This window comes from Gopherus flavomarginatus, chromosome 10 (assembly GCF_025201925.1).
Source record: "Gopherus flavomarginatus isolate rGopFla2 chromosome 10, rGopFla2.mat.asm, whole genome shotgun sequence".
Taxonomy (NCBI): domain Eukaryota; kingdom Metazoa; phylum Chordata; order Testudines; family Testudinidae; genus Gopherus; species Gopherus flavomarginatus.
In genome coordinates, this window is record NC_066626.1 from 56,759,638 (window position 1) to 56,782,241 (window position 22,604).

The 22,604-nt window shown below is 39.5% G+C and overlaps 1 protein-coding gene across 7 annotated transcripts in view; it reads left to right on the top strand.

Moving 5' to 3' along the window:
• Positions 1 to 21,178, top strand: part of ORC4 (origin recognition complex subunit 4) — a 58,583-nt gene extending 37,405 nt beyond the window's left edge. For 5 of the 7 annotated variants that reach the window (XM_050969303.1, XM_050969302.1, XM_050969306.1 and 2 more), the window contains 8 exons: positions 2,878 to 2,926; positions 4,630 to 4,781; positions 7,378 to 7,551; positions 9,998 to 10,084; positions 15,380 to 15,488; positions 18,278 to 18,373; positions 18,454 to 18,521; positions 20,926 to 21,178. In XM_050969303.1, coding sequence (XP_050825260.1) covers positions 2,878 to 2,926; positions 4,630 to 4,781; positions 7,378 to 7,551; positions 9,998 to 10,084; positions 15,380 to 15,488; positions 18,278 to 18,373; positions 18,454 to 18,521; positions 20,926 to 21,114 — 924 coding nt within the window. In that variant the 3' untranslated portion in view covers positions 21,115 to 21,178. Of the gene's footprint in view, positions 1 to 2,877; positions 2,927 to 4,629; positions 4,782 to 7,377; positions 7,552 to 9,997; positions 10,085 to 15,379; positions 15,489 to 18,277; positions 18,374 to 18,453; positions 18,522 to 20,360; positions 20,401 to 20,925 lie in introns of all 7 variants that reach the window. The other 2 variants (XM_050969304.1, XM_050969308.1) reach the window with 2 other exon arrangements.
• Positions 21,179 to 22,604: the final 1,426 nt, after the last annotated feature.

Genomic DNA, 22,604 nt, shown 5'->3' on the forward strand with positions numbered 1-22,604 from the left:
CTTTTTAATTTATCGTATTGTTTTCTTGCTCTGACACTAGTATCCTTACTAGTGAGTGAGTATCTTAACCTAAATGATTTCAGTCTCAGAAAGAATTTTTTCCCCCTGGAAAGATACAAGGCAGTTTTCCTGACTGGGGTATATAGTGGGAAGAGCCCAAAGCAAAAGTATTTAATGTTAGCGCACACACAGCAATTGTAACATTGCATGTCTTTCCTTTTCCACTTACTTGAAATAAAACACCATTATATCAAGTTCTACAACTGCACTTACCAGGAAGGAGGCAAAAAGACCTCGGTCACTAACTCAACATAGGGACTTGTTCAACCCTCCTTCCTCATTTTTCTTTGCCTCCTCAGCAGGGACACTACAGCTTTACCCTCTCTACTGTACTTCTAATCTATTTTTGTTCCCTGCATAAATAAGTAACACAATTAGTGCAAAAGGACAGGACAAGAGAAGAAGAGAGAAATAAAATTCCATTCTTCATCCACACTGGAGGGAAGAGACCACTAATACACCAGCCCTGGGCTAAGAAACCATTCAATCCCTCCCCCTACACACAGCAATTTACTCCCTTCTAGAATTGCTCCCACCCTCCTTCTATATACACTCCCCTTGACTTGCATTAACTTAACTATGTTGATTTAACCTGTAACTAAATTGGAGATCTTCTTTTCTTGTTATAGTCTTGCCCTTGTGCCAAGTAAGTTTTAGTTCTCACCCATATTCAGTTCACTGGATTACTCCTGAGGGAATTCTGTATTTTAAAAAACTTAAAATTCTGTGCACAATATTTTAAATTTCTGCAAAATCCTGTGTAAGTTATCTATCAAAATAACGCTATATATAATCATGCCAGTTTCAATTATCTTGGTAGTTTGTTTCAAAATACCTGTCAGCAACTGTCTGTAACAATACAGACAAAAAAAATTCCCCCAGGAGCAAAGGGTTAAAGAAATTCCTCCGACAACATGGTTCCTGTTTCTCTACCCCACTTGTCTCCCTGAGCCCAGCCATGGGGTGCCCTCCCTGCCCAGACACCCATACCCCATCCTTCCAGAACCCAACAGGAGCCGCCACCAGCACAGACACCCACATCCCTACCCCCCTAAAGCCCGGCAGTCCCCTAATGGTGGCCAGCAGCTCTGCAGCCCATTTCTTGGGGCGGGGAGAGAAATTCTACACAGAACATTAATTTCTGTGCAAATTCTGCATTGCACAGTGTGCGAACTCCCCTAGGAATAGTTGGACATTCCACCTGAACGCTGCTACCATAACCTCTATTTCCTACCCTCTTCACAATTTTGTGCCCTGGAAGAAAGAAAGAAAGGGTGAGGTGGCAATAGGATAGAGCAGTTTTTTCCAGCAATTCATCGCTGACTATTTTGAGAAGTACCACAGGGGCTGCAGGAACATAATACAACTGATTTGAAAACTGCATGCCAAATGTGTTGCTAATTAAGTAAAATCTACTTGGGTCAAGGAATTTATAATTTTAATTTATGTATGTAGTATGAGGAGGAAGAGACAAAGGAAAACTGCTTAGTACAATAGAACCTCAGTTATGAACACCAGAGTTACGAACAGACCAGTCAACCACACATCTCTCTTAGAACTGGAAGTACACAATCAGGCAGCAGCAGAGATAGGAAGGAAAAAAAGGCAAATATAGTAAACATATTGTTTAGTGTTAAACAAGCTACTGTGGAAAAAGGGAAAGCAGAATTTCTTTTGCATAGTAAAGTTTCCAAGCTGTATTAAGTCAATGTTCAGTTATAGACTTTTGAAAGAACAATCATAACCTTTTGTTCAATGTTACAAACATTTCTGTTAAACGGCTTTCATTCCTGAGGTGTTTGTAACTGTGAGATTCTGCTGCAAGTTGGTTTATTGTAATTTTCTTTCTCTCTGTCCTACTTCACTTCATTCCTACATCTTTCTGTTGGGATAAATCTTTTCAGCTTTCATGGAGTAAAAGGTGGATGGAACTAGTCCTTATGAAGAAACAGTTAGTAGTTTTTTTGTCTCCTGCTTAGTAGAACATGGCTATACAACATGTAATATTGTAACCAGTTATTCTTTATAACATAGAATTTAAAAGGTAGCTTCATTTCAAAACAATTTTTAAAAGATGAACTTTCTTATAGTCTGAACTTAAGCAGTTTTCTGTTTTTAAGGGTAACTATGGAAATCTACCATGTACTTTGAAAGACATAATTAGAATTCAGAATGAATTTGATAAATCAGAGAAGTGTGAAATCAACCAGACGAAATTCAGTAATGACAAGTACAAAGTACTACACTTCAAAAGGAAAAATCAAATGGAGGAATAACTGGCTAGGCAGTAGTATTGCAAAAAGGGATCTGGGGGAGAATAGTGGATCGCACATTTGAGCATGAGTCAATGTGATAGTTGTAAAGAAGGTTAATGTTTTGGGGTGTATTAACAAAAGTATCAGATGTAATATACAGGACATAGTTGTTCTATTCTGTTTGGCACTGGTGAGGCCTCAGCTGGAGTATTGTTTTGGGCACCATATTTAAAGATGTAGATAAACTGGAGAGTAACTAGAAGGACAAAAGGCTTAGAAAACATGACCTATAAGGAAAGGTTATAGACACAGTGGGCTTAATCTGCAGCAAGGGAGATTTAGCCTAAAGATTAGTGCTTTCTAACTATAAGGGTAGTTATATTCCGGTATAGATTACAAAGGGACCGCTCATTGGAGATTTTTAAGAACAAGTTAGATAAACACCTGTTAGGGATGGTCTAGTTATACTTGATTCTGCCTCAGCACAGCGGAATGGACTAAATGACCTTTGCAGTCCTTCCTACCCTACATTGATATAGTTTTATTACTTCCTTTCCTTTAGGGCAGTTTTGCTGAAAACCTTGCATTTCTTCTTGAAGCTTTAAAGAAAGGTAAATATTTTTGTATAAGACTTTAAACCCCAGGTGAGTTGTAGCAAACTTTTCACCCAAATGCTGTAGAGAAATCAAGGATTACCTCACACTGTAGACCAGTGGTCTCCAAACTTTTACACTCCTTGAATCTAAGGGCAACCCAGGATCTACCCCTTCTCCTTCCCCAAAGCCCCGCCTCGTCACTCCACACACCCCCCCACTCTGTCGCTTGCTCTTCCCCCACCCTTCCTCACTTTCACCAGGTAGGGGTTCGGGAGGGGGTGCAGGCTTTGAGCTGGGGCTGAGGGGTTTGCAGTGTGGGAGGGGGCTCTGGGCTGAGGTTGCGGTTTGGGAGGGGGGGTGAGAGGTGCAAGCTGTAGGAGGGAGTTTGGGTGCAGGAGGGGGCTCTGAGCTGGGGCAGAGTGTTGGGGTGTGGGCTCCGGGGGAGGGTCAGGGCAGAGGGTTGGGGTGCTGGCTCTGGAAGGAGGATCAGGACTGGAGCAGGGTGTTGGGATGCAGGAGGGCATATAAGGTGCTGGCATTGGGAGAGGGTTAGGGCTGGGATTTGGGGTGCAGGAGGGATTTGGCATGCTGGTTCTAGGAGATGCTCAGGGTGGGGTTTGGGGTACAGAAGGAGGCGTATGTGGTGCTGGCTCCTGTCAGGCAACACTTAGCCTTGCTGCACCTGCTGCCAACTGGGAGCCGCTGGAGGTAAGACAGGCTCCTTGCCTACCCAGCCCCACACCAGTCCCAGAAGGGGCCAGTGTGCTCTATGTGCTGCCCCTCTCTGCAGGCACTGCTCCCGCAGCTCTCCCATACAATCAGGGCTACGGGGACAGTGCTTGCAGGCAGAAGCAGTGTGCAGAGGGAGAACTCATAGGGCCGGGATAGGCAAGGAGTGTGCCTTAGTGGCAGCCACACTGCACCACCAGAGTTCGTGATCAGCTGGGAGATGCTCTAGGATCAACTGGTTACCACTGCTCTATACCATTGTACAAGCGACTTCTGCATGAGAACAAACCTTGGTTGCAGAATCAATAGCACAAACAGTACTGCGGTCATATCAAGCATTGTGATATTTGAATCAAATTCTTAAGCTTAATTTACAGGAGCATCACTAAAGACTTCTTCCTACTATTTATTGAATGGCTAATGATGGAGGTTTTTAAAAAAAAACCTGGAAATGGTATTGAACTCTTTTCTGTTGCTTTTTAACAGTTACTGTGTGGTGTGATTTTTGTTTTTTGTCTCCTTCACACTGCCTTCCCCCCACAAAATGCAATCAGATTTTGCAGGTTTTATTGCTTATCCTACCAAAAGCAGATATTTGCTATGCGTTCAGGTGGATGTGCATGTAGATTTTTGCAATGCTGTTAGCAGTCTGTTGCCCATGATAATTGATATAGCCTTTTAAAAATTAAAATGGTAAATGAGTGTCTTAACTGTGTGTCATCATCACTTTTTGGTTTTTATTTGCAACCAAAAAAATGTCTTGACAAACTAGTGTAACCTCAGCAGTACTTTAAGCTAAATAATCGTCAATAATCCTGGCGTATAGCAAATACATGTGAGATAGGGGGGCCTTGTGAATTAGCAAAGATTCTATAAACAGGTTAAAACTTGAGGGCACACTAGAACACAAGTGCTGCAACAGTAAGAAGTCTAGTAGTCATGTACTTACCAGTTCACTAATATACTGACTGTTTTAATTCTTGTTTTAGGTGACCGAGATAGCAGTTGTCCAGTGCTATTTATACTGGATGAATTTGATCTCTTTGTTCATCACAAGAATCAGACATTACTGTATAACCTTTTTGATATATCCCAGTCAGCACAGACTCCAGTAACAGTTATTGGAATTACATGCAGACAAGTAAGAAATTTTTTTCTATTTTATAGAGCTTATGTTGCTGACAACTGTAATGTTTCATATGCTTTTCATATTTTTATTCTTAAGACTCATGCCTTAAGGAGACAATTCTGCTAATTTTGGAAACTTCTCCCCCTTACCTAGTGTTTTATTGGCTTACTTTAAAAATTGATTCTAGTACAGATACAAAATAAGTGACAGGAAATGCTACATATTCAGAGCAAATGGGAACAGAAGTAGGAAAACAGGAATATGCTCCAGTAACCTTCCTTACTAAGAAAATGAAGGAGGTTCTTTCAGATTTAATAGGAAGCAAATTTTTCCTGCATTCTAGAATAAGCATCTCACCAAAACATGTACCAAAAGTTCTAAAAAGAGAAGGACAACACAAGACGCTATTAAAGCTAATGCCATAGAAAGAATTGTCAGTGCTATGTCAATTTCTCCTATGTCTTAACCAGACTGTACTTCAGGAGAAAAAGCAGTGATCACCCCACTTAATGTGTGCGTTGCCTATGTCAGGACTTAAATGTGTTACTATATCCTGAAGATGACCCAGTCCTCAATTCCATCTTTATCACTGGTGTCTCCCCACGAAAAAGATTTAGAATAAGCACTAGAAATGACCTTGAACCACACTGACACAAAGAAGAATGCCCTTTCATTTCAGATAATTAAAAAGAAATAAACTATACATAAACTTCTACATTCTTAAGACATGGGGAAACACAGGACAAGAATAGGCAAGTTTTACTTGTTAGGAGTAGTTTTATAATAAAAAGGACTCTCAAAACAAACTAAATGTTGCAGGGATTACATACAGGATGTGGCCACAAACTCAATAGTAGTAATTGTCAGCTGTCAATCTTCAGGCTTGCCTCACTATGTAATTAGGCTTTTTGGATCTCTGCTTTTTTTTTTTTGTTCCCTGTTAGCTTCAGTTTTACTGCTTAAAAATGGTTACGTTCCTGAGAAGAGGATAAAAACTTGGACGACTTTTACTACTTTGCAGGAGCCATGTTAATCTATTTCTCATTAGTTTTCCATCTTAAAATAATATCAGGATCAACATTCAGTTACCTATCTTTCGTTCTAGAGGCTGCTGGTTTCTTCCTTTCCTCATTCACTAATGAGCAAGAGTAGAAACTTTGATCAAGCTACCTGTCTTTCTACCACAATATGAAATATGACAAATGCTATTTAAAAAGCAAACCTTTGTCACCAATAATTGTTGCTATAACACTGCTATACTTAGAAAAGACTTCTGATCTAGACTAATTTTGGGAATTGGGAGGGGAGGGTAAAATGTTTCAGAGTTTCCTTACATTCACTTTGTAAACTATAACGATAATGCAAGATTGCCTTAAACACTTAAATCCTGCATTCCTACAATACAGTATGTCTGTGGAATACAAACAACATATGTATTTAAAAAGCTGCTTAAACAACCATCATTACTTCAGTCAAACACTCATATGATGATGATATTAAGAATCTAGAACAGTGTTAGTAAAGATTTTAAATTTTTTCAATGCTCTTAAAGCAACAGTTGAAAAGATGACTAGGCCACAAGAAAAGAAAGAAGAGGCTGCCTCAAAACAGTGGGCCTCCAATAGAACAAGTTTAGGGGTGCTTCTGATTTTTTGTTTTGGGGCAGTGTCTAATGAGCAAGTTACTTTAAGTTAATATTGGACCTATTAATGTACAGAATGTACTGTTGTTAATATAAAGAATCTCTTCAGTTTTATAAAAGTTTGTTTCCAGAGTTCATTACACGCTCCATCAGTGACTTATCATAATTGGATTCAAGAGCAAAAATCAGCTTTTTTGTTTTTAATAAAAATCTTCCACGTCATTTAGGGACTCTCATTAGATTGGGTCATCATTGTGTACAGAAGATTGTGTTTTTTGCATATTAATTTGTCTTGATTTCCTTCTTTCTGGAGACCTCACGCATTTTTAACCAAGCCTAAAGCTTCCTGCTTTCAGGGCAAGTAAAAAGACTAGAAACAAAGTAATCCTTCTCTGACTCAAATGTCACTGTAATAGAGAAGCAGTCCTTAATTTTCCTTTTTAATAGACAAATACCAATTTTTTCTTTCTTCCTTCTGATGACAAGCTTTGTTACCTCTCTAGAGAAAATCAGATTATTCTTCCTGCTCAAAAGCAGCCTAATAGTATTTGTGTGGTACAAGAGAATTATTCTTCTAAAAGACAAATGTTGGCTCTTAAAATTTTTCTGGTGAGATCAGGTTCAGCCTTCCAAAAGACATGTGTAATGACAGCCACCAACCCTACACATGTTTACAGCCCTGGTACAGTGGCTGAAGTATCTTGAATACAACCCAAAGTAATAAAAATATTTACTTCATCTATGGAAAAATTACTGTATATCCCAGCAACTAATTATTGTGACTTATGTAAATAGCTTATAGTTGGACATTTAAAAGGAATATTGTCAATGCTATTATAAATTAGCAAGTTTGTTACTAATCATGCTTTAGATTTAAAACAATTTTAATCTAGTTTTTTTATTTATGCTGTTTGTGCTTTCATCTTGGACTGTTTCACTGAATATCTCCATTTTTGTTTTTACAAGGATATTCTGGAACTCTTGGAAAAGAGAGTGAAGTCAAGGTTCTCCCACCGACAGATATATTTGATGAATTCATTTGATTTTAAACAGTATCTTAGAATATTTAAAGAACAGTTATATCTACCTGCAGAGTTTGTATACAAGCCTTTCGTACAGAAATGGAATAAGAATGTTCAGGTAACTTGAAACACAGGTAGTAATAATGAAGTAATTAACTTGTCTCACTGAAGTGTTTGAAAAAGTTAATTTATAAATTTTGCGAAATTGTTGTGGTTTAAAATAGTTTGTCTTTACCTTCCTCTGTTTTTGGTGCTTACTGTTTAAGAAATGAATAAAATGTGAAATACTATGTTTTCTCTTGTTGTTTCAAATTTAAGACCCCTAGTTTTTAAAAAAATAGTGAGAATTTAACTGTAATATCATAGCTCCTAGTAACCCTAGCCCCATTGTACTAGGCATTGTACAAATAGAACAAAAGTACAAGGAAAAACAATAAGACAATTTTGGTCAGCAGACCGGTGGCTGAGTCCATTTTCAAGTAATTTTATTAATCTGAGTAAAGGGTGATATGATGGCACATAATTCACCATTCACATGATTCATCTCAAATAATGCTGAGCAGATTGTGCTTGGATGTAAGTTCTCTTGAGAGGGAATGAAGTTTACATTGACCATGTGTCCTAAAGAGACTGTGTACATCTAATATAGCTTGTATTGTGAATTAAACCTTTGACTTGGTTTAATAAGCTGGTTAACATGTATATCTTCAGCTTTACTTCACTATTTGATATGAAACTGACAGATCTAACACACCCAAGGCAATTTGGTCCTGAGCAGCACATGGATGGGACAGGTAATAGTGTTGGTGACTTGATAGCACTTTGGTGAACTATTGAGTCAGAATGCCCCAGAATAGCATTAGAACCACAAGGTGATTGTGCTGTCATTCAGAAGATACTTAGAGGCCCTGTTTCTGGCCATTAAAGAACCCCTGGCACTTTGTAGGAAGAGCAGATATTAAATTAATAAAGTTTAAGGCCAGATGTATCCACTAAATAGTCTAGCCTGACCATGTGAAAATTATAGGCCATTACATTTCACCCAGTTAGCCCTGTATCAAGTTGAATTATTTGTTTAAAGCATATTTTCAGAAAAGACACTCAATCTTCATTTGAAGACACTGAGATAGAGAATCCACCTATTGCCTTGATACATTTTAGCTAGAAAAAGTTCCTTATTTCTAATTTTGAATTTCTCTGGCTTCAGCTTTCAGCCATTGGATTTTGTTATGCTCTTCTCTGCTACATTAAAAAGCCCTCATTTTTGGCATCTGGTACAGGTTCGATTAAATATGCCTGGTATCACTTCTTATTGTGATCATGTTTCTTTGCCTTAAAAGTCTCAGTTCCACCCCAAAGATGGCTGCATTTCAGTAGTGGATAAAATTATTCCAGTATAAGCAACTTGCAGGGTTTATTTACACACACTTTTTTGGATTCTTTGGGGGTGAATGGTGCTTTAAAATATTAAAGACAAGGTGAGTGAGGTAATATCTTTTATTGGACCGACTTCTATTGGTGAGAGAAACAAGCTTTTGAATGTACACAGCTCTTCTTCAGGTCTGGGAAAGGTGCTAAGAGTGTCACAGCTAAATAAGAGGCAGAACAGATTGCTTGTTTAGTATAAGTCGTTAAAACACATTTCAAGAGACCGTTCAAGGTGAAGATGCCTGTTACCACATCTCTGGGATGCGGGAGAAAGGGACCTTTCAGTGTGGGACATTATGGGATGGCTCCTGAAAAAAGTAAGTCAACCTAAGCAAGGCAATAGCTACGCTTACACTGACCATGACTCTCTGCCACTCAGGGTGGTGGTAAATTGGTGTAGAGGTACCTGGCTTCACTTAAATTTGGCTCCCACTTCCACATCTAGTTCGACACAAGACAGCTTATGTTGACATAAACATACAGTGTAGACCAGGCCTAAGTAAGATCCCAGGAGAGGGAGTGGCATTTGAATGATCCATTTGAAGAATCTCAATAGTATGGAAGTACAATGGAGTATTCTTATTTAAAGAGACTATAAAATTGTCTGCTGAGAGGCTGATTTACAAAGTGTTGGCCAGAGGAGGTAAGTTACTCTGAGAAGGCAAGCTGAATTGCTTTGTGTACAGGTAGTTAAATGATTGAGAATCATATGTGGTTTTAAAACCACCAAAATATGGATACAGATAAGAAAATACATGAATTTCTTTCAATAACCTTTTTTCAATAGGTGTATATAAAATCTAGAAGTTCAGTAATTATCACCATATGTATTTCAGAGCTGGAAGGGGATTCAACTAGTGGCATGTTTACTGTTACTGCCTAGTTAAATATTATATGGACTGTACTTTCAGTTTTTTCAGGTTATACTTGTGGAAATGTTCTCTACAAGAGCGTGGCCTGTCTTTCCCTCTTAAAGAGAGATGACCGTGTTTCTTTTCAGAATTTTTGTTCTGATTCCACAATAAATATTAATACTGATTAATAAAAACAGGTCTGGTTAGCTAACCAAGAATTTTCCAGTTGGATAAGAACCAGTGCACTAGTTTTACCAGTGATCTTAAAAATTCCATTTTTAGTCTCTTTCAGAAGACAGAACAGTGCAAGATGTGCTACAAAATCATTTCCACTGCAGCAAAGACCTGCGATCACTTCACATGTTATTGGTATGTTATATATTGATATGTTTCTAAAAGATTGTTAAATCTCATGAAATTGCTAATACAGTAGCCTGTAAGCTACAATTTTTCATACAAGTTAATTGAGCTTTACTTGAAACATCTTATTGGATAGGTTTTTTTCACGTGTGATTAGCAGGCCTAAGTAGACTTAAAGAAGGTAAAGAAGTAGACTACTCTCCTAAGTAGACTTAAAGAAGGTGTTTTTGGTTTCCTGGTCTCCCTCAAGCCAAAGCAGGAAGCACTGGATGTTATCTAGGGCTATTCAAGTGGCTTCATATCTTTTGTGACATGGCCTTCAGCTATCCTGGGTTCTCCTGCCAGATACGTTGGTTTCCATGGTGGGCTGTCTCAACATCTGGCTTCTTAATTATCGAGTAGAGAAGAACATAAACCAAATTGGCAGAGCTGCCTCCTAAGCAGCTTTTTGGGAAGAATCTGGCCAAACTTCAAATATCCATTGACCAAGTCGTCTTAGTTTTCTCAAGGTTTTCAGAGGGGAGGAGCTTACACCAGTCCTCCTCTTGGAAGCAGTCTTGTTCCAGGGCAGTCTAGGAATCCTTCACTTCTGTCTGTAGGGAATCTCCTTCAAAAAGAATTCCTTTTTGCATTGCTGAACGCTGCCCTCAAGCAGCCCTAATAAAGCCTTGCTTGCCAGCATGCTACCCCTTTTTCAGTCATCTCATTAGAACAGTGGTGGGCAACCTCCGGGCTGCATGCAGCCAGTCAGGGTAATCCACTGGCTGGCTGTGAGACGGTGTTTACATCAATGATCCACAGGCATGGCCAGCTGCAGTGCCCAGTGACTGCGGTTAGCTGTTCCCAGCCAATGAGAGCTGAGGAAAGCGGCAGCCAGCACATCCCTGCGGCCTGCGCCACTTGCCACAGTTGCCATTGGCCAGGAATGGTGAATCATGGCCACTGTCAAGGTAAACACTGTTTCGCAGCCTGCCAATGATTACCCTGACGGGGTGCAAGTTCCCCCCCCCCCCTACGGCATTAGAAGGTCAATTCAGATCTTTCTCTGAGGCCTGGAATTATGAATCTTCACTACCTGTACACAAGAAGTGATTGATTAGTTTAGGATATGCCACAGTTCCTTCCTTGATATCCTCCTGCCCATATGATCCGGAATGTAGAGGTAGAGAGCTGAGATCTTCTGAACAAAAAGGCCATCTGTCTGACCCTACACCTCCCACCTTCTGACCAGACACTAGGGATTTTACTCCTGATATTCCATCGTCTACTAGAGCACAGGTTTTATTGTCCACTTTGAAACTCAACTACTTGGTCTGCTGTAGAAAATGCTGAATCTGAACCACCCCTCTTGCCTATTCTTCAAGCCATCTCACCTTGAAACTTCCTTTGCTTTGTGCACCTGTAGGATCTACATTTTTCTTCACCCTCATGCTAACACATTGGCAATGCCAACACTTTACAATGTAACTAGAACTTCTACTTTTGCCCCTCCCTTTGGTCTTGCCTCTGACTTGTGGGTTTTCTGTAAAATCCTTAACCTTCATAACCAACACGAATGAGGAAAAGTATTCACATTTTATCTCTACCTGAATGTGATTCAAACCTCAATCTCCTCTCCAGTCCATGAACAGTTTCTCTTACAGACCACAGACACCTCTTCTGCAGGGAATTCCTATCTGCTTCCAGCCTTCGTAACCAGATATCAACGTATGACAAATCTTTTCAGCAGACAAATCACTGCATTCTGAGTGGATTTGGCACACTGGGTCAGACTCTGCTTATGCCCCTGCAGAACTTTATTTTACAGAGATGGTGCATACTATTACCTGAGGAACTCGGTGCACATTGCAACCAGGAATCCTTTCTGTGATGCTCTTCCCTTTGGACACCAGGGAGCTAAGTTTCTCTGCATTATACATGCTGTCATCCTATCAGGCTGTAGAGTTCACTTGAGCAGTTTGTCAACCTGGTAAACTTGCCCTCCTCAATAACCAAATCTCCAAGTGTTGTTTGCTTAGCCATATTGAGCTTGGTACCACTTTTGAACAACTGTTTTATGTTCTGGTTTGCTGTGTCAACAGGCAAGGGTAGACTGCACAGATTTCACTACAGGAACTTAACCCGACTGCTTTGAGAAAAGAGACTTTCTCAGGGGATAGGAACAGAGAATTGAGCTGCTTCCTCCCTGGTATATACCCTAAGAACAATTAAACAGGACCATGCTGAGAATTTCTCTGCATCTATTGCTTCTGAGTCTCCAACACCGTGATCTCTGCTACTGTCCTCTATTGATATTCCCCTGGAAACTTGACCTGTTATCCTGAGGCCAAAGCATCTTCTGCAGCTTGGAACATCTAGCTTTTGTGGCCTGGAGGCTAAGTGGTTTCCACTCTAAGGGGAAGGCTGTGCTCATGTCATACCTTTACCAGTTAGTCAAAATAAAAAGGCTGAGGTGCTGAATTGTTCTCTCTAGCATGTCCTGAATGTCTTGTTTGGCTTAGAAAAGGGGCTGAAGGTGAGCCCTGAGTTTACTCTTTGGCAATAGGAGGTGGTTAGAATACAGATTTTGGCTGTTAATCTCATTACAGCATCCTAAGCATAGCCCAGTTTCTCCTTAATGGGACTTTCCTTTAAGTTTGAATGTAGTTGTCTCCATTTGAACCTGTGGGAGAAGTATCCCTGAGGTTGCTTTCTCTCAAGTTACTAGTTTTTAATTTTGTTGACTTCAGTGCAAAGAATCAGAGGTGACCTTGCTAGTTACCTTTCTACCTTGATTTTTTTCCTGTATCAGCACATTTTTACTTACCCCTGCATTTTATTTAAGTTTAATTCAGAAATTTTTATTTAATTATGTGAAGAACTTTTCAGTTCCCTTCAATGGAATTTATATTCCCTTAATGTGGAACAGGCCCTGAAGCTTTGTCTTGCTTACTCAGTAATTCAGAGAAGTTGAGTACTTCAACAGCAGCAAAGCAGTTTGTAAGGCTACAGTAAATGACTGAATTTGGGAATGTACCCTAGATGCTTATAATGTCAAAGACCCATTCCCTCATGACCACCTCAGGAGTTTGGAGGACTTAAGTATCTTCCAGCTGCAAAGGAGTCATGGGGCTGTCTCTGTATGCCTTCATCTGTGATTATTTACTAAATTTATATATAGCAGAATTGCAGTGCAGTCATTCAGTGCTCCAAACTCCACTCTAGTTAAGCCCTTCTCTGTAGATATAATGCTCACTAATTCCACTGGTATAAATGTAGGATAAGTGAAAAGGGGCTCACAAAACACTTCGGCTAATAGTTACCTTATAGCCTTCTTTCTATTCTATGCGTTTCCCACTTCACCTTAAGGTTGTCATTTGTGAAATCTTAGCTGTTTCTCACTCTGATTTTTTTCTAACTCAGTCCTTCAACTGGCAGGAAAGAAGCACTGATGCCTGTATACCTTGAATGATAGTTCTGGTTCCTTCTTCCTGCCACTGAATATAGCGGCTACCAGAGAGGATAGGAGCAAAGGACTGTTACAGTTATCTTTGCTTAGAGCACCATGCTGTACTCTTGCACTGGGACAAAACCTGAAATATATGGGATTGAACAATAACATTCAGTAGAATATTCTTGATTATCACTTAACTGAATGGGGTAGAAACCAGGCATTCCTTCAGATGGACCCACAAGAGTGGGAGACAGCAATAAAAGCCATAGCTCACACAACAGGCCAGAAAACTGCAAATGTTTGTTATAATTTTACAAAGTAAATCTCTGCTGTGGCTGAGATTTAATCTTCTGTTAATGTGCCTGTTTCCTCCCTCCGCCATCTTAATATGCAGAAGATTTAAAGAATTAAAATTATATTTGTTCCATTGAAGAACATTGCTTGGCTGTGTTTAAGAGTAGGTTATCAGCAGTTTTCTTAAATACTTGCCTTGTGAATGTCTATAAAATAGAAGGTATCAGAGGGGTAGCCGTGTTAGTCTGGATCTGTAAAAGCAGCAAAGAATCCTGTGGCACCTTATAGACTAACAGACGTTTTGGAGCATGAGCTTTCGTGGGTGAATACCCACTTCCTCAGATGCATGTCTATATAAAATAGAAGTGAAGGTAAATCTGACTGCTGCCATGTACCATGCCTGTCAGTAAGTACATCTACTGTCATTCTGAAATCAAAACAAATGTACAGTGATGGTATGGGATACCAGTCTGGTCTGAAACAAAGTAATTTCTATTTGCATTGTATTCTTAATCTCAAATGTCCTCTTAATGTTACTTTTTCTAGGGCTGGTAACTGAAGCCTATCAGTCTAGTGTACTCTGAATGTTTTAAAATTAGTGTTACGTGTTCTATACTACATTCTAAAAATTCTGGCATGTCTTCTAAACTGATAAGTGGATTCTGCCCACAAAAACATTTATATATAAACTGTAATATAACTTTATCTTGCAGGGGAGATATAAATTTATTGGGGAACCTTGTCTCTGTGCTCCACAGGGTCAGCTAACTTTCATTTTCTATAAGTGCATTGGGCAAGTTGCTCCTCCCAGTATACAAAAGTAGTATCTCGAAATGTTCATAGTAGCTTTTTCTTAGTAGAATAGGGTACATCTACACTGGAAACTTCAAAGCGCTGCTGCGGGAATGCTCCCGCAGCAGCACTTTGAAGTGAGACTGATCGTGTGCAAGTGCTGGGAAGGAGCTCCCCAGTGCTCCTGGTAATCCACATCCATGAGAGGATTGGCTCTTAGTGCTTAGAGCCTGTCTACACTAGCACTTTAAAGCACTGAGACTTGCTGTGCTCGGTGGTGATTTTTTCACACCCCTGAGCCAGCAAGTTAGAGTGCTATAAAATCTAAGTGTAGACAAGCCCATAGTCACTTGAAGATCAAGCTAAAGCTAATTCATTAGGAGTATCACTTAAGGCCAATTCTTCATTGAAATTTGTGTTTCAGCCATTCATTGCATCAATTTGTGAGCCATTAGTGTTTTATTGTCATGTTGCATTTGGAATCTAAATGTGGCTTGGCTGTGGTGTCACCCAGATCTAAGGTTTTTCTTCCTCCAGTCTTGTCTTCGGAACAAATAATTCAAGCTGAGCAGAGATGTATTAATGAACTTCCTAGCAGTAACTGCCAGATTATTAGCTGCCTTTAGTCTTGTAACTTCCATTGTAAAGTAATGCACCTATCAACTTTAATGCTTCCAATTGATTAGTCTAGGAAGCGCATCCACTTTCACATGAGACTGTCATGAGTATGGAATGTATCCAGTAATCAATATTTCAATAAGATATTTCTCTTGCTTTACTTTCAGATGCTTGCTTTAAGCAGCATAACAGTATCTCACCCATTTATGACTGGATCAGATCTTCTTGAAGCAAGCAAATTGTGCAGAATGGACTCAAAAGCAAACATTGTACATGGTAAATAGCAGTATTTTGTACTTTAATAATTTGTGAATATTGAAGCCCTGAAGATGCTATGGTGGTGGCCCTTAAATTCCCCTCTTGCACTGGACAAATACAGTTCAAGAAACAGTATCTTCCTCCTCACAAGTCCTCCACCAGGGCTGCACTAAAGGGAACATCTCTGCCTCTGGGTAGGCTCTCCCCCCGCCCCCCAGCTTTCCCATTACATCCTGTTCCTTACTTTTGAAACAATGAAGTGTCTTTGGTTCTCTCCTCTTAGTGTTGGTTGGTATAAGTACTCTATGCTTTCATACCAGATCTTTCACTCCTGGTCTTTGGAGATGAGTGAACTCTTTCTTTTTTTAATTTTAATTGAGAATGTAGGACTTGTCAAAGGTGCTGTAGTTAGGGCATGGGAGACAGAACCCTATCTACAGGGGTGGAAAAAAAAAAGCCTGGACGACAGAAGGCTCCTTGCCTTGATCATCTGCCTTCCCTCATGGCTGGAGCAAAAAGTAATGTTCTCTGTAAAAAGAGCCAGGTTAGTGTTAGGTGATAACCCTTGAGGCAGAGGAGCAGTTTCCTAGGACACAAGTTGCAATTCTGTTTTATCACTCATTGTCAGACCAGTAGGGAAGAGTGATGGCTTGAGATGTAGTGCCATTAGTATGTTGATGATAGGAAGTTCTCTCCCTTTCTTTAGTCTACTCTATACTCTTCCAATGTCTAAACAAAATGGGTTTAAATGAATGAGCTGGTTGAGGCTTCCTTTAAATAAAACAGCTGCTAGTGCTGCACTAAGGAATCAGCTTGAACAGAGAGTTGATGCTTGTCCCTTGGGCTAGGGGGGACAGGGCAGCAACATGGCATGTGCTGAACTTTTGCTACCAAAGTTGGTGACCTAAGTCTGTTTGAGATACTGAACATACAGAAACAGTTGAGGATCCAAAGTGCTTCTCTGTTGCGGGCACTGTAAAAAATCTATGCCTTGGACACCTCCATTGGATTACTGCAGTGAGCTGCTCTTGCAGATATACCTAAGGACTACTCAAAACTTCAGCCACAGCAGAAGGCAGGTGCTCCTATATTTCCCTGAGTATAGTGAATATTACAGATGTATCAGAAACAAGACAGTTCAGTTCCAGAAGCACAATTCAAGGCATTGATTATTGCTCTAAAACACACAAACTTTAGGACATGGATATCCAAAAGATTGACTTTCTCTGTTTTTACCTAAGTTGAGAATACTTAAGCTAAAAATACCTTGGCCATAGCTCTAGCATTCACTTGTCCCTAGTAGCCTGACACTCTGGGTTTTGTGTTTTTTTTTTTTTTTTTAACTTTCAGGGAGCACACTGTAAGGCTCATTTCTATTTGGTTTATGGGTGAGAAGTTTGTTTTTTAATATGCTTGTCTATTTACTGGTCTCTGACAAGGAAAGATACATGTTTATATAAACCCAACATGAATTCTTGGCCTTGGCTTCCCTTCTGAGACTTCCATGAGAGATACTACTAGTGGTGATGTATCTTAATACAGATACCTGTTTATAAGATGGGGAACTGCAAATATCAAATAGCAGTCAGAAGTTACCTTGTTTCTAAGGAGCTGAGCTGAGCTGAAGTAGCCCAGAAAATGTACAAATATAAGTTGAGAAATGTCCCACTGGTAAAATTATTACTAAGGCAAAGGTAGAGAGACAAGGTGAGTAAGGTAATGTCTTTTATTGGACCACTCTGGTGGTCAGAAGGTTTTGAGCCACACAGTGCTGTTCTTCAGTTCCATGAAGCTTGAAAGCTTGTCTCACTAACAGACATTGGTCCAATAAGACGTTCTCACCCACCTTGTCTCTCTCTAATATGCTGGGACTGCTGTGGCCACAACTATACTATATACACCAAGGTAAATGTGTCAGTGTAGTAATTGCCTAGTGATTTATTAATATAATTGGGAGGCAGTGATATACTTATCAAAGGAATGATTAACTTGACCATTAGACACAATTTATCTTAAGTTGCAATATTTCTCCTCCCATGGGCTTTAAGATCGAAGGCCTCTTGTTTGGTATCTTAAAGCTTTTCCTAAACTTCCTGAGCTATTAAAGCAGTACAACAGGCATCCAGGGTCAGCTCATTTGTCTGCCTTTCAGAAGGATTGAAATTTAACTCCTATAGCACTACATTCTACATTTGATAGCATACAAGTGTGAGGCCTTGTCTGTGCTGAAACCTTTTGCTCAGGGTTGTGAAAAAACACCGCCCTGAGCAATGCAAGTTTCAGCACTTAAAGTGGCAGTGTAGATAGCGCTGGTAGCTGCTATACCCCTCGTGGAGGTGGTTTTATTACAGTGCTGGAGCTGCAACTAAACAACCATGTTAAAGCATTGCCATGGCAGTGCTTTAATCTCAGCTGTGTAGACCTACCCTTAGTTTCACTGGGGCAAAAGTGAGGGGAGAGGGTTTTTTTCTATTTTCCCCCAATCTTGTATAAAGCTGACTATATCAAGTAATCAGAATCAAAACGAAGCAACCCAGTCAGACTTGAAATAATATCAAAAAAAGTGAGTCAGTTTATTTTCAAAGACCTATTCTATTCACATTTAACAAAAGCAGGAAGTTTAATCTAGTCAGCTTGCACAGCTTTTGTTCAACTCTTACATTTATGTAACAATTTTGAATTGTTGATGTGCTTCTATAAATAAAGTAATACTATATTGTAAATATGCTTGGATTTTTAATGTGCCTAGAACCATGCACATATATATGTGAAAGGTAGTTCTAAATATCTTCCTTTTCTCCATATAGGTTTGTCTGTGCTGGAAATCTGCCTAATTATAGCTATGAAACATTTAAATGATGTTTATGAAGGAGAACCATTTAATTTTCAAATGGTCTATAATGGTGAGATGAAAGTATCAAACTTTTTTAAAATCTATAAATATCACTTTACTGTTACTCAAGTAATGTTTTCCTTGGTACAGAATTTCAGAAGTTCATACAACGGAAAGCACATTCAATGTACAACTTTGAGAAACCTGTTGTTATGAAGGTAAACCCTTAGTTTGTTTCCTTGCATACCTAAATACTGATCTGTACTTGAGGTAGTTTTCTAGGAACTATTTTTAAAAATGTTTCTCTTCCATAGCTAAAGATGTAAGGGATTTTGCTATGTGAAGTGATAGGATAGCTCAGTGGTTTGAGCATTGACCTGCTAAAGCCAGGGTTGTGAGTTCAGTTCTTGAGGGGGGCCATTTACAGATTCTGGAGCAAAAATCTGTCTGGGGATTGGTCCCCCTTTGAGCAGGGGGTTGGACTAGATAACTTCCTGAGGTCCCTTCCAACCCTGACATTCTATAATGAAAAGATCAGAAAAGTCTCTTATAATGAAACACACACTTGTGTGGTACTTGTACTGCCACCTGCTATATCTCACTATCCATGGTTAAATATAATGGCAAAATTTTGAGGGTGCTAATATCTGACTTACTGAAACAGAAGCATTACATACCTTACCAAAATGGACTTTATTTTTAAGGAGTTTAACAGGTGAACACGAGCACCTGTTGTCATGTATTAAGGAATAAGTTTGGTATTGATTGAATTTAGACAGTGGAAATAATTGAAAAGGTTCTGTAATTGAAACATTTAGAGACAATATTCTGGTTCCTGGCAGACTTCTAAAGAGTTGCCTGTTGTGGCATGGAGGGGTTTTTTGCTGCCCCCAATTACTCTGATACAAATTGCAGGATGGTTAGTATTTAGTCCTGAATCAGTAACAGGTTTTAAGTTCCAATATCTCTCAAACCAAGAAGGCTCAAAGTAGCTTAATATCAGTAAAGAGCTGAAACTCCCTTTTCTGTCTTGAACTAATGTGTAGGGGTCTGTCAGTGAGTCTTCATCATAACTGCACCTATCAGTCACTAGCAGAAAAGGGTGTGGCAGCTGCTGAAGACCCTGCCAGTTTGTCTGTTCTAGCAGATCCAGGCCTCTCTGTTACCAGAACAGGGGAAAAAAACACCCAAAAAGCTGCTGCTCACTTCAATCCCTGAAGGAGTCATGCTGCCATCGTTTTCCCTGGCCTTTCTTTTGAGTTGTATGAGACTCTAGCCTTTCATCTTCAGTTTGTGGTCCCCTGCTCACCTTCACAAAAATGCAGCATGGTGGAAAAACTGTGCTGATTCCTTTTGCTTCCTCAAATTCTCACTGACTTGGCCTTCAAGTGTGGCCACACCCTTTTGTGCCAGTGACAGAGGTATGGCTGTGCCTGGAAAAGTGCAAGTAGCGTGAAGAGCCCTCATAACAGATCTGTGGACCATAGTCCTTGGCAGAAAGGATGTACATGTAATACAAAATTTTTCCTTTTCCATAAGGGTGCAGCTCTTGACTGAAGTGTTTTATATTCATTACCCCATTACGATTAAATGTATTTGATCTGAGACTGTAGTGCAGTGCTCCAAGACTGTACATTGTGGTGAATAGATTACTTATGTGGGATAACCTTCACAGTTGATTCATCCACTTGCTGCTACTCTTGGGGAAATATAACTGTCCCAAACTGAATGGCATCTCTACCACCTATGTAGTCTATATCAGCTGATAAATCTAGATGTTGCCATTCAAGTCTGAGAAATCAAACAGGTCAGGCAATGCAGAGTTCAACTTATAAGCATAGAATCTCCTTTCTTAATGAGTTATGTGAAAGTCTCTAGAAATTAAGCAATTTGTATTATGTTAAGTTTAATGATACATTGTGTGCCTTTAATAAACCAGATATTAGTTTAATTTTTAATACTGTAAATTATCAGTCTGGCTTGGGTTGTTTTAAGTTTGACAGATACATTTGAACTTTTCATTACATTTTATAATTTAAATACTATTCATGGCCTAGAGTTCAAGATGGACCACCCTTTTCAATTCTCCACTTCCAGGTGAGCTCCAGCAACTAACAGCTCACTATTCAGTCTTACACAAGCTTTGTATTGATTTTTTTGTTCAGTTTAACCAAGTTCATAGCTATAAGTAAGATACTAAATGATTCTTCAAACATTGACCAAAGGCTAGATACTGTACTTACTGTGATGAGGTAGTGCAAAAGTGACCTGTTCAAAACTAGTAAACCACTTTTTTCAAGCTTGTACTGATCCTTTGGAGATCTGGAAAGAGTCAAGTTTTAATGAAATCCATTCAACCAGTGAGTTGTGTGTATAAAACTTAATGGAAACACTGAACTTTCTAGAATACCCTTAGTGTATCTTGTTCAGACTTTTTGAAAAATCCCACTTAGTATATCAAGCCCAGAAAACTTAAATCCCTGGTTCTTGCAAAAACTGAGTAACTGAAATGAGTATAAGCAACTGTATTTGTCTATAGTTGTTGATACTTCCGTAATATGTGGGCTATTCAGAATGGTTGTAGTCTGGAAAATGTTTAACTGTTTGTTTCTTTCTTTTTAGGCTTTTGAACACTTGCTACAACTAGAGTTAATAAAACCAATAGAAGGACTGCCTGTGCGTGCTCAGAGAGAATATCTACTAATGAAGCTACTTTTGGACAATAATCAGATAATGGATGCTTTGCAGGTCTACCCAAACTGCCCAACAGATGTGAAACAGTGGGCAACATCCTCATTGAGTTGGTTGTGAACTTTCTGAACCTTATAAAACCATATTAAGTTGGAATACAATAAAGTGGCTGTACTCCACATAATTTCAGTGGAATACTGAATCATTTACTTGAAGTTAGAGCATGTTTTTTACACATGGTGTGCTTTCCTGAAGTGTTCCATGATATTAACAACAAACAATGAATGATTACAGTGCCTTGGTAATTAGTTCAGGGACTCTAAACACCATTCAAACTAAAACCCTCTTTCCAGTCTTCAATTAAAAACACTTCCCTAGTCACTGCCATAGTTCAGCTAGATTTAAGTTCTCTTTAGGAATCTGTTGTTCAGATGTTTGGCTAGCACTGAGCAGGATTCTTGGGTAAACTACAGGAAAGAAACCCACCAGTTTTGACTTATGTTAATCCTAATTTTGAGTTGAATAAAATTTGAAGTTTGTATTCCCTAAAATATATTTTAAATCCCTTTATCAGCTCAATCTAAGTTACTGTACATCCTATTACTGTGATTCTCGTGCTTAAGAGGGACAGATTGATGGAATTTCTCAGATGTAAAAGGACTTTTCAGAGGGAATCACAGGCTAGGACGGACTGTCTTCCTTTCCATTGAAGTAGAAAAATAAGGTGATTTGACCTGAACTTAAGAAAACTTTGGTGCCAGGCTGTTAGTGAAAAATGGAAATGATGGATAAAATCAGCTCTCTACCTTCCAGAGAAGCAAGCTGCTTGTTGGTCAGATAGTCAGTTGTTTCAAGTACCAATCCACAAGAGCTCCCATTAATGTTAGGAGTGCATACCCAGTCATACTCTTACTTAATATAAAAAACAGGGATGGTGAAGTCTAGTTTCAAACAAATCTGTTAAAGGTGATTCTGTATTTATCTCACACACCTGCTACTGCCAGAGATTACACAAAACCACAACATTTCAATTTAAAAACTCCAGAGAAAGGATGGTAATGGAAATAGTATTCCTTATATCCCTTGTCCAGCACTGCATTATGACCATGGTGTATGACTGACTTACAGCTATTGCTTGTGATTGCTAATTCTAGCTAGAAGATAAGGCCATTATCTGAAGAATTGTTACTCCTTCCAGTGTACAGGCCAGTAGCTGGCTAGTTTATAAATTCTGGCAAATCTCATAATAGAGAGTGATAATTCTTGCAAAAGGACTCATGCCAGCTGCTACTAAGGGCCATCAACTTAAAGAAAAGTAGAGATTCTATACAGCTCAAGGATCTACAGGCACCCAGAGTCTGTGGTTGAACCAGTGCCACCTCAATCCTTCTTCTCCCCCCCTGCATCTAGAACCCCTGGCCAACTCCTTGTACATCCAGATACCCCTACACCTGCTGGTATGCCTGGCATGGAGGGTTAGGGTCCCATGTTTCTGGGGCAGACCCAGCCCTTTCACTGGTGCAGGGTCAGGTGCAATCTCATGGCTCAGTCTGTGGGGGAAGAGGGCTGCAAGGCCTCCGCTCCCCAGTGCTATGCTGGAGCTTACCTTT